Source organism: Notechis scutatus, chromosome 1 (genome assembly GCF_049901735.1).
Source record: "Notechis scutatus isolate UNSWTSFEM ecotype Mainland chromosome 1, rNotScu1.2, whole genome shotgun sequence".
Lineage (NCBI taxonomy): Eukaryota > Metazoa > Chordata > Lepidosauria > Squamata > Elapidae > Notechis > Notechis scutatus.
In genome coordinates, this window is record NC_142009.1 from 191,265,951 (window position 1) to 191,278,084 (window position 12,134).

At 41.2% G+C, this 12,134-nt stretch overlaps 1 protein-coding gene across 1 annotated transcript in view; it reads right to left on the reverse strand.

Moving 5' to 3' along the window:
* The window catches only part of LOC113423583 (uncharacterized), a 51,436-nt gene that overhangs the window by 15,320 nt on the left and 23,982 nt on the right, over positions 1-12,134 (reverse strand). The window contains exons 18-24 of the mRNA XM_026685040.2: positions 10,659-10,730; positions 9,015-9,083; positions 8,528-8,599; positions 7,630-7,698; positions 5,687-5,755; positions 5,516-5,584; positions 5,320-5,388 (exon numbers count right to left, since the gene is read on the reverse strand). Of these exons, the coding sequence (XP_026540825.2) occupies positions 5,320-5,388; positions 5,516-5,584; positions 5,687-5,755; positions 7,630-7,698; positions 8,528-8,599; positions 9,015-9,083; positions 10,659-10,730 (489 nt within the window). The remainder of the gene's footprint in view (positions 1-5,319; positions 5,389-5,515; positions 5,585-5,686; positions 5,756-7,629; positions 7,699-8,527; positions 8,600-9,014; positions 9,084-10,658; positions 10,731-12,134) is intronic.

A 12,134-nucleotide genomic window follows, 5' to 3' on the forward strand; every position in this document is an offset into this window, starting at 1 on the left:
TGCACAGGGGACTTCGTATATGCCTTGGTTTTCCAGGTCAATTTTATCTTTGGGGTTGCTAAGGATGGCTGCTATTTTTCTGTCTGTTTTGAAGGCAGTCCTGATGTGATGTCTGTGTAGTACCTTACTAATTTTGTCTGTAGTACCTCTTATGTAGGGCAGGACAGCTGTTCCATAGGTCTGTTCATCTTCTGGGTCTCTATTATGTTTCAGTGTGTTTTTGTGGATCAAGCTGGTGATTTTGCTTTTGTGGAAGCCGTTGGCTGTCAGTACTTTAGTCAGGGTGCATAGTTCAGCCTTAATGTGTGTCTTGTCTGCCAGGCGTTTGGTTCTGGTAATTAGTGTTTTAGCCACGGAGTTTATCTGTGCTGGGTGGTGGTGGGATTGGGCGTTGAGGTAGCGGTTGGTGTGTGTTTTCTTCTGGTATATGGTGTGTCCTAGTGTGCCATCTGTTTTTTTGTAGATTAGTACATCTAGGAATGGTAGTTGTTTGTTTGTTTCTGTTTCCATGGTGAACTTGATTTTGGGGTGTGCGCTGTTTAGGTGTGTTAGGAAATTGTTTAGATTTTCTTGTCCATGGGGCCAAATCACGAATGTGTCATCGATGTATCTTAACCATAGTTTGGGTTTGAGGATGGCATTGGCCAGGGCTCTGGATTCGAATTCTTCCATGAACAGGTTAGCAATGACAGGTGACAGTGGTGATCCCATGGGGCTCCTTCTATTTGTTTGTATCTTTGTCCTTTGTATATGAAATATGTGTTGGTTAAGCAGTGTTCTGTTAGTTCCATGAGGTGTTTGGCTGGTTGGTATTTATTTTTGATGATTTCAAGGGTCTCTTTTATCGGGACTTGAGTGAATAGGGAAACCACGTCAAAACTTACAAGCAGATCTTCTTGCTCCACGTGTAGATCTTTGATCATTTCCAAGAAGTGGTATGAGTTTTGTACATGTGAAGCTGCTGTTTCAGCATGGGGCTGTAGCTGCTTTGCTAGGTATTTGGCTAGGTTTTGTAGTGGTGCTCCTCTGGAGCTGACTATGGGTCTGAGAGGTATGCCTTCTTTGTGTATTTTTGGGAGGCCGTATAGTTTGGGGCATCTGGAAGATTTCTCTCTGGGTATAATCGTGTGTTGGATCTCTTTGCTTATGTGGCTGGTTATAATTTTCTTCTTGGTTAATTTTTCCAGATATGTGGTTGGGTCTGTGTTTATGGGTTTGTATGTGGAGTCTTGGAGTAGGTCTGTCAATTTTGTTTCGTAGTCTTTTCTGTCCATTACTACAGTGGCATTTCCTTTGTCTGCTGGGAGGATGATTATGCTGCTATCTCTTTTCAGGGTTTGTAGTGCTTTAATTTCATTTTTCTGTAAGTTGCTTTTGGGTGGCTTGCTTGTGCATAGGATATTGGTAACTTGGTGTCTTATTTTATCAGCTTCATCTGTATTTAATTTAGTTAGGCTGGATTCTACTGCACATATGATGGATTCTGTGGGGATTTTTTTGGGGTGCTATAGCATAATTGAATCCTTTGGTTAGAACATCTGTTTCTGTTTTGGTGAGTTCTCTGTTGGAAACGTTGTGCACTAATTGTTTCAGGTGTTGTTGTGAGTTGTTGGGGGTTTTCTTGTCATGTTCTAATTTCTTTAATTTTTTCAATAATTTTTCCTGTTTGTAAATGCCTTCAGAATCAGCTCTCCAAGTTGTAAGTTTTTTTTATCTTGTCCCAAAGTAGAGGGTGGATTTTGCTGCTCAGTTCCAGGTGTAGTGCTAGCAAATCTTTGTTTAACTGATCTAATCGGAATCTCTTACTGTGGAGCTCGTTCCGTAGTAAAGCCATTTCAGTTCTTTTCAGGATACGTTTAGTGGCTGCTGTGCTTTGATGAAATGTTAATTTGAAGCAGGTTGGTGTAGTATTGTTGTCTCTGCAGCTGCGTAGGAATTGGAGGTCACATAGTATTCCTGCTCTTTTAATTTCCAGTTTCTCGTAGGTTTTGATCTGGCTGTTTATTTCCTCCCCGTAGAGGTTTGATATTTGTTTTCTTAAGTTTTCGCGGGTACTTACATGTATGGTGTTCGGCTTGGTTCGGGTATTTTCCCACGTCATTGTAGTTCTTTTAAAGTTTTATAGTTATATATATATATAGTTATATATATATATATAGTTATATATATATAGTTATATATAGTTATATAATCCTAAAATAATTTCCAGCAAGTTTTAAACTAAATGCCAATATACATTCCCATGTGGTATCCCCCTTGTACAATCCCTAACCCTTATCTTGAAATCTTGTAACTTTAACATTCCTTTTAATTTTGGCTAGGTTTCCCTTTTCTAAATTTCCCCAATCTTTCTTCTTTTTTCCTTCTGGTTTTATTTTTTATTTCCCTCTGCCTGTCAACCATGTCCCCCCACCCCCTTTCAGTTCTCTTTTTTGGAGTTTCTTCTTGTATATTCCCTTCTTCTTCTTAATCTTGTGTGTCTTATCTCTTTTATTTGCTGTCTCTGTTGTCAGTGTCTCTGTTTTAAATCCTTTTATGTCTTTTGACAATGGTCCTTGTTCTTCATATTCATCAAGGCTGTTATTTTCCTCTTTTAATTCATCCTCTCTGAGCCTCCTTTGTTCTTCTGCAGGCTGTGACGCCATTACTTTACTCAGCATTATCTCGACCAGTCTCATTTTTTCTTTAAGCATCTCTCTCACAGTTTGGAGCTCCAATTTAAATTCTTTGCTTATTTCTTCCATTTCTTTGGTCTATTAAGTTATTCTTTATTTTATTAAAGATCAAGTTTTTCTATTATAGTCCGTGTCAAAAATCTCCATTTATCTCACTTTCTCTTTCTTCTGTTTTCTTATCACAATCAACTTCCAACAATCCCAAAGTATTGCATTCTTTTATATTTTACTATAATCCCACCCTTCTTTTTTATGAGCTTCCGGGGATCTTGTTTATACAACTGATAGTTTTCCATAGAAACATAAAAGAAGGAAATCTTGAATCCTTAGGTGGTGCTCTATATCACTTTCTTCTTAGAATTCTTTTATTTTAAATCACTTTTCCGTAGTATTAATATTAAATTTTATCAGTTCAAAATAAATCCAGCATTTTATCTAAAGCCTGATTAATGTCCAATTCTATATGTTGTTCCAAATTTAGTCTCTAATGGTATATAATTCTTTTATTTCTGGTTTTTTCTTTACCTTATATTTTCCTCTTATTTCTCGTTCACTGCTACCACTCTTCCAAATGAGGGCTCCTTCTTTTCGGCTTTTTCGGGGTTTTCAAAAAGAATATTCAAAGTCTTTTATCCAGTTACACGCCGTTGTGTCCCGGCAGCTTCCTGTCTTCAGGGCAGCCATTAAAGACTGCCGCTTCTCCCTGTCTTTTAGGGGAGTTTACCAAGCCAGGGAGGAGAGATGCGGCTCCCCTCAACCCATCTGGCGGTCTTCCCCTCTTCTTCCCACCCCTATGATGTGGGTCAGATGGATCCAGTACTTTAAGGACCCCTCCAACAGAGTAAGCACGGATCAAAGCCGCGTATGATCGCGGTCTCTGATCCGCCATCGACAAGAACACCACCGGAAGTCAGGATAACTTCCATTGTTGTTACTGACTTATATCGGGATTTATATTACAGATAATCCCTGAGGAATAACAGGCCATTTAATGAACATTCAAAATTATGGCAGACCCTCCAAAAACATATGACCCCAATTCAAAGTTACAATGGTTGCAGAGGCCCTGCTGTCATTTGCCCTTATGACCTACCACAGGGTTACTGCAGTACACACATACCCTGCCTCTCTTCTACCATTCCACCCCAGGGAGGAATCCTGCAGCACTTGGGCTTCCTCCACACACACCCATATCACCCCACCCCAGACCTCATGTTGTGAAAGAAGGGCAGGCCAGGTGTCCCTGGGCTATGCGGCACTGATCCAAATGCACCCCCATGTTTTCCCTCCTGTTTGTAGATGGAGACAAAATGGCAGCTGCCAGACAAACTGCTTCCTTTTGCGGCAGTTAGAGAGGTCTCCACAATGCTGCAGAAGCAGCAGAACAAAGTAATTTGTCCCTGGGCAACATGGTGGCACCCTGACTAGGGCAACCATTTCATGGAGGAACAAAATGGAGTCCAGTTTTGGAACCGTGCCATGTGGCTGCACAAAGAAGGAAGTCATTCTAGCACTCTGGAAGGCTTTCAAGAGCTAAGTGAGGAGAAGGATGTTTGACCTGTTGGGGTGGGAATCAGGCTTAAAGCCTAGGAGGACCTGGTGTAAGCAGGCAAAGAGTTGTTGGGACCCAAGATGTGGGAAGTGGAGCATGGGAATCTCAGGGGTGAGGGAGGCCCTGGGAGGGCCAGGGCAGGTGGGCCTGGTCCTCTGCTAAGCCTCCCACGGCCTCCCCCATCCAGGAGGCACCCCATGCTCTGTTTGGTGATGGCACATAAGTTTAACATTTCATTGGGAAGAGCAGAGATGGGAGAGGTCGTTAGGTGACGTGTTTCACCTAACAACTGCTGTGACGTGGGCCATTACAGACAGGCTCCATTATGGGCCTATCTTGAGGGCTACCTGTATTGTTTTTCTATTGGCATATGTAATAACTTGACTCCATATGATAACATTCCATCCTTGCAGGAAAAAAAGGTAGCATTTAATAACTAGGAATTTTACCAGTAATATATGTTTGCTGACAACAGCCTTCCAATGAATGAAAAGCTGTACAACTGTTACGTGATAATTCAGTGAAGATTTTTGAAAGTCCATATTGCAATCAGCCCGAAAAGAAAAATTATATATGTATGTGCCCAATCTCTTTTCTCACACTTCTTTACAAATTTTATTACTTGATCAAAATATAAAACACAAAGAAAATGAAAATAACGGAAAAGTAGGGGAGGAAAAAGGAAAGAAGAAAAAAGTTTAGGGCAAACAGTAAAAGAAAAAAGAAGCACTGACTTCCAACTCATTTTAGCACAGTAAATTAAGGTAATAACATACAGCAGGGGGCTCCAGCCTTGGCAACTTTAAGACTTGTGGACTTCAATTCCCAGAATTTATCAGCCAGCAAAGCTGGGAATTGAAGTCCACAAGTCTTAAAGTTGCCAAGATTGGAGACCCCTGGCATACAGCCTCAGCTGTTTACTTTGTATAACAACAAACCTATCACATTCTCTCTCTCTCTCTCTCTCTCTCTCTCTCTCTCCCCCTCCCTCCCTCCCTCTTATATATACTTTATACATACAATTTATCTTATATAACACTATTTAGACTATATATCTAATATATGCATATAATCACACGATATAAAGCACACCTTTGGTCCAGGTAATCCAACCCCATCAGGGCCTGGCTCTCCAGGAGCTCCAGGAAGACCAGGAAGACCCTGGTATAGGGAAGTAAATAGATTTAACGGTTAATGGTTCTGAATTGCATACCATCCCTACTCTTTCTTACTGTGATTCACCGTTCAATGTTCTCTTTTTAAGTAACAGCATAGGTTGACTACTTACAGTTAAGCCTGGATAGCCATCTCCTTTGGGGCCGAATGGACCAGGAGGTCCTGGGTGTCCACGGTCACCCTTTTTGCAAAGAAGGACATATTTACCTGTTATTGTAGCTGCAGTTACACTGCATAAAACACTTTCCCTTTAAAGGGACTGATTTATCCATGTGGTTGTTACCTTAGCCCCAGGAATCCCTATCCCTTGCTCTCCAATTGGTCCAGGTGGTCCAGGTAATCCAATATCACCCTTCAATTACAAGAAAAACGGTGATTTTGTTGTTGTTGTTCCATCTATCTATTGGATTAATGACAAGCCTTTTGTGACAAGAGTTCAAGGCATCATACCTAGAACTACTTCCTCCTGTTTGCCTCCCAATTATAACCTCAAGATTAGGTTAGAGTGATTGGTTCAAAGTCACTTGGTCTCCCCAATCTTGGGCTAGAACATCAACTACTACATCTTTTTCCACCCTCATCAGGAAAAACAAGAACAGACACTGTGAGGACCTCAAATTTATACTCCTAATCTAGCTCACCTGGCAATAGAACCTCAAGGGAGGCCATTCTTTTCTCCTTTGAGCAAAATGAATAGTAGGCAAAACTGCTCCATGTTTTTACTGCTTAGTCCTACACCGAGTGATTTTCTCAGTGCAGGAGGGAATTCTTCCTATAGGATGCACTGGACATACTTATGCTAAGGTGGGCACTTAATAGATGGATAAGGACACGGGGGATGCTTTTGTAAAAGAATCTTGCTAATTCATAAGAAAGTTCTTAGAACCCGAAGGAGTCTCTAGCCTAATACAGGTAGTCCTCGATTTACAACTGGTCGCTTAGTGAGCGTTTAAAGTTATGATCTACCTCCCTGAAAAAGGGGACTTATGATGTGGAGTCAAAGTTCCAACACGCCCCCACCACCACCAAGTCACTTGACTATGCTTTGGGTGTTTGGTAACATGGCCACATTTATGGCCATTTGTAGCCTTTCATGGTCATCTGGCTGGGTTTTATGACAATTTTGCTGAAAACCAGCGCCTACAATTTTTAGCAAAACAGCACCACAGTGAATAATGGGTTTGCTTAATGACCATAGTGGTCACCTAAGAACAACTGCAGCAGTTGTTTTATAACCACGTCTGCTTAACGACCACTGCAAAAAGAATTTTGTAGAATTGAGTTTAAGTGTAGAATCACCTGTTTTACTACTGATAAAATTTATGATTCTATTAGGCAGGCTCCATTACAGTCGTAACTCAAGGACTACCTATATGGAGAATTATAAATTGGTTCTAAGCTGGAAATCGTTCAGTGCTGAAATTCTAGCAACCCTATCCCTTTCATTTCAATACATCCAGTTAAAGAAGATACTGTAAGAAAAATTACTCTTGGCTCAGCTTTCTTTTTTTAAGTTTCATTTTCTGATACTGTCTAATCTGCCAGGAAAGAAGGAAACTGGATCCAGCTGGCGAATTTGTTCCCTGTCCCTATTTTACAATAAAAACTATAGGAAGAGTGTAATAGAACAGTCCTGCATATGCTCGTCTAGGCAGTGATTGGCTGCAAATATTTTAACAACTGGTTCTCTGGCTGGGTAGTCATGGCCGGTTGGTCATGTGACTGGGTGGGTGACATCACTCATCACACCCTGCCTGGTCTCCCAGCCACTTGCCTCAAAGGCAGAGGTAGGATTCACTGGTTAGGGTTAATCCCATCACTGGCTGGCCCCGCTCCCACCCATTTTTCGGCCTGTTTTTCAGCCACTTTCAAGCCTTTCTGGGGTCATTTTTGGGTTGTTTTCAAGCCATTTTCAGAATGTTTTTGGGCTGTTTCAGGCCGTTTTTTGGGCTGTTTTCGGGCCATTTTTGGCCGAAAAAATGGCCTGAAAATGGCCCCAAAACAGGTAGAAAAAGAAGCCAGTGGTGGGATTTGCCAGTTTGCCAAACTGCGCAGAATCTTAACTACCAGTTCGCCTGAATCAGTGTGAACCAGCAGCAGCCCACCTCTGCTTCTAGGCCATCTTTTGTTCATTAGAATGCTTAGGAAATGCCCATGCAAAGATATTGTAAAATTAATTAATGTCCATGCAAAGATATTGTAAAATTAATGAAATACATTTGTTACCTTGGGTCCTATAATGGCACGTCCTGGAAGCCCTGGCACTCCCAGACGTCCAGGGGAACCAGGTTCACCCTGCCATAAGAAAGAAAGACAAAATTTTCAAAGGAGTATTACTTAGTGCAGTGTTTCTCAACCTCAGGGAACTTCACGAATTGTGAATTTCAACTCCCAGAATTCTCCAGAAATTCTGGTTGGAGAATTCTGGGGGTTGAAGTCTAAAGTTCTTGAGGTTGAAAAACACCCCCCTAGTGAATTTAGTAAACTTAAACTTCCAGCTACAAACAAATGGCTTGATATCAGCGGTAAAACTTTTCCCTGCGTTAAAAAGAATTCTGTGATTGTATATACTGTATATTATTGCAAGTTTTAAAAATAGCCTCCCATTTTACATCTCAAAAGAAAAATTAGATATATTCCTTATGTTGCTATATTTTACGGACATTTTTTAAAAAAGGAGAACTAACTAATTCTAATCACAGATGAGTTTCTCCATCCTTTGTGCCTAAATCTTTAACAGAGGCTTCCTAAATCTAGCTTTCTCCAAACGAGTTGGTATTAAAATTCTATAATCCTAAACTGATGTTCCCAAAGTGTAACAAAGCTGCTTTGAAGTAGGTGATTCATTTGGCAAACCAGATCAGGATGAGCATGGAGGAAGGGACTTCCAATATCAGTGGAGTGGTTCCTTTTGATGCTGATTATTTTTATTATAAGCTGCTTAGTCTCACATATGTAAGATGGGCAGCTATATAAATCAGTTAAATACATAAACAAGCAGTGTGATGGCAAGCTACAGTATATGGCATGCATCATGGCTAGTCTGACCATACCCAGTGAAGTCTTAGCCACAAAATTTGTCGAGAGACCAGATATCATAATAAGAACAAAAATAAAGTGATACTTTAGCCCCGGCAGGCCCAGGTACTCCGGTTGGTCCAGATAAGCCACGTATTCCTCTTTGACCTTGATCACCCTAGGAAAATTTTTAGAAGTCATTCAGACAGCACACGCTTTAACTTTCTTGAGGAAAGCAAACAACAACAAAAATGATTGCAAATGCAAGGGACTTTGGAAAATTCAGTATGTATCTGTACACAAAGACAGACATTTTGCTTTGGTCAGTATAACTAGAAGTAGGCAATTCCTTCTTGAATCAATGCATCTTTAACATCAGCTCTAAAGGACTGGGAAAATCTGGGCTAAGGAAGGAAATGAAGAGAAGAAGGGGCGTTCTCATTGGCACTGAATTTCTGAACAGCAAGAAAAAAAAGTTTGATAAAATCCATTTTCAAAAAAAACAAACACATTTTATACCTCTAATAATGGAAATATTTTATTTTATTTCTTTTGGCATGATAATTCCAGAAACAGAATATATAATTCCTTGCCTTTTCACCCTGAATTCCAATTCCAGGAGCACCTTCTGGACCACGTGGGCCAGGTAAACCTGGTTCTCCCTGTAATATAGCATAGTATACGATCATTAAATATTTGGTGTAATATAGGTATTAAAGAGATGATGTCTCTATGAATAAGGAAGTCCCTGGATGACATCCTACAATACAGTATGTTTTCGAGAAAAGGCACATACGTGCAATCTCACAATTCTTTTAATCAAGCACTTTTTATTTGCCATCACCGTGTATTCTTTAAAGAATTCGATGGATCCCATATATCATCTTCTACTTGCAACCTTCCTGTGTTTCCCCACCATTTATTCCATTTTTATGAAAGAAAGATGGATGAGCTTATCATGTCTTTTGACTGATTGCTAAGAGTTCTCTGAAAAGGAATACCACAGTCTCAGCCCACTTCTGTAATGTTTGAGTTTTATTGCTTAATCTTCCATATAAAGCAAGTGCAAAAATTATGACAAGATGATGCATGTGGAGGATTGTGCAAGCAGTAAATCTTATATATACTGTTGTACACTGAGCAATATGACATAGAGATCTATATTATTTTTTTCTATATGTTGACTTACTTGGCCACAGGGCAGGCAAGGAAAAAACAAACAAGGAAACACAAATTGCAATGCAAAGTCTACCTGTTACTTATTGTGTGCAACCCAACAATGCCAGCAATGGTGGGATTCCATTTTTTTTACTACCGGTTCTGTGGGTGTGGCTTGGTGGGCGTGGCAGGGAAGGATACTCTAAAATCTCCAGTCAGAGGTGGGATTTACCAATTCTCTGAACTCTGAACTACTCAAAATTTCTGCTACCGGTTCTCCAGAACTGGTCAGAACCTGCTGAATACCACCTCTGAATGCCAGTATAAAGGGGTGAAGCTTGGTGTTGCAACATACAGTACATTTACTATAGTCATTTCGGCAAAGTGGTGGTTAGAATGGACACCTATTTATCGGAGCCCATTTTCATCAGGAAGACGTAGGTATGTAGGAGCACACAAGCACTTACTTGCAATTCCTTAAACTAAATGTACTTTCTTTGTTGCAGTTGAGCTGCGGACAACAACTCTCTAATTCCAGAAAAATGTGATGAACCAGTGATAAATCTTGCCAAAACTATGTGATGACAGTCACAAAAATATGTTTTAAATCCAAAAAAATGAAGAAAACACTAGAAAGAAACTCCCATTGACTCAGACTTATCTCCCTGGGATAGAAGAGGGATGGAAGGAAAAACAATAAAGTTTTCAAGATTCTGTGACAGTAGTTCGTATCAGTAGATTTCCACATTCTTCTGGAATCCATTTCCTGATTTAGCCTACCTCAAAGGACTGAAAAGAAGATGCGGCTGTTTTAAAGAGTTGTAGACAAATACTGGTACTCCTTAAATGCCTTGCATACACTCAAACAGCTATTTGTCCTCAAATCCAGAGGGATGTGTCAGATAGCTATGTAGCCCATTTATGTATAAAGCCACTGAAGTCAGTTTCAACAAAACAAATAAATTGCATTAGTACTTGACTTAAGACAATCATGCATGCACTATTTTATATATTATACTTTATTGATTTATTTCTTATGGAAGGGCACTTTCTGCCTATTTTAAAAATAGCAAGCAAACCTTTTGTCCTGGTGCACCATCTTCTCCCGGAAGCCCAGGTAATCCTGCCAAACCTGAAGTACCTGGCTCCCCCTGTTGTAAGGGGGAAAAAAAAGAAAAAAAAGTTAAAAGAAACAGGACATCCTGGATTTTATTTAATGAACTTAAAAGAACTTAAAAGCAGACAGGCTGGGAAAAGCATGCAAAAGATTATAGGTGGTCCTCAGCTTATGAACATGCATTCAAAGTTATCACAGTACTGAACATGAGTTATGACCAGTCCTCAGTGATCATCCCAGGACCCCATGATCACGATCTCGCTGCTTGACAACCAGCTTGCCCTTACGACCAGTTGCAGTGCCCTGCGATCAAGTGATTGCCTTTTGAGATCTTCCCTGCTGGCTGCTCTCTGCTCTTAGCTGTATAGACACAATGCTGTGCAGATCATCTCCTTCCAAGTGTGTGTATTTTTGGATTGGGACAAATATCTGGATCTCCCAATTGTATGCATTCTCTGGTCAGATACATACCGTATTTGCCGGCGTATAAGACGACTTTTTTGCCCTGAAAAACATGCCTCCAAGTGGGGGGGTCGTCTTATACGGCGAGTATATAACAAAGGTCGCCTTATACGCCGGCAAATATGTTGTTGTCACTGGTGCAAGAGCGACAGGGGCGGAGCTCCGCAACTTGCGAAGCCCCTTCAGGCCCAGCCGGAGTCTCTCTTCCTCCTCCTCCCCCACCCACCCACCCACCCACTCCGCTCGTGCGAGCGGACAGGCAGGCTCCAGGCTTTGCCCCCATCCCTCACCTCCTTCCATCCCCTCCACCCCCCACCCAGTGGCAGAAACTTCGCCGCACGTGGGGACGAAGTGGAGGGGTGGGAGAGCAGCGACGCAGCTCAAAGCTGAGAAAGCGCCATCCTTGCTTTTGTGCTTCGGGAAGAGTTCGTGTTTTTGTTTTTTTGTTTTTCTCCCAGGAATGGGATGCTGCTCGTATGCGATTTTCTTTGGGAATTTTTCTCTTCCCGGTTTCAGCCTTTGCTCCGAATCCTCCCCCATTCACTTCTGGAAAGGATGCTTGTGTAACTCTTTTCCTAAGCGTTGCTGGGGTGGAGGGGGGGGGCAGTGTGCAGCGTGAGCGAGAGGCTCTTTTCCTTTCTCCCTGAGCGCAAAACCGTCTGCCTTCTTCTCTCTTGGACGGACTGAGCAAGGCTAATAAGATAATAATAAGATAATAAGATAAGATCCTAAGTGCGTTGTGGAAACAGATCTGGATCTCATTGGAGAAAGGTAGCAAATGAATGAACTGGACTTTTGGCAAGTCTCGGGGTAGGAACTCGACGCTTTCTGGAAAGTTAGTGAGCAGGAAAATAGACATCTTTTCCGCTTTCTCCCAGCGTGGGTATTTCATTATCCCTCCCTGTAAGAAGTAACAACCACAAAGCCAAGGGAAAAAATGATGCGCAGGAAAAAGCCACAGTAGGAAGCAAAGATT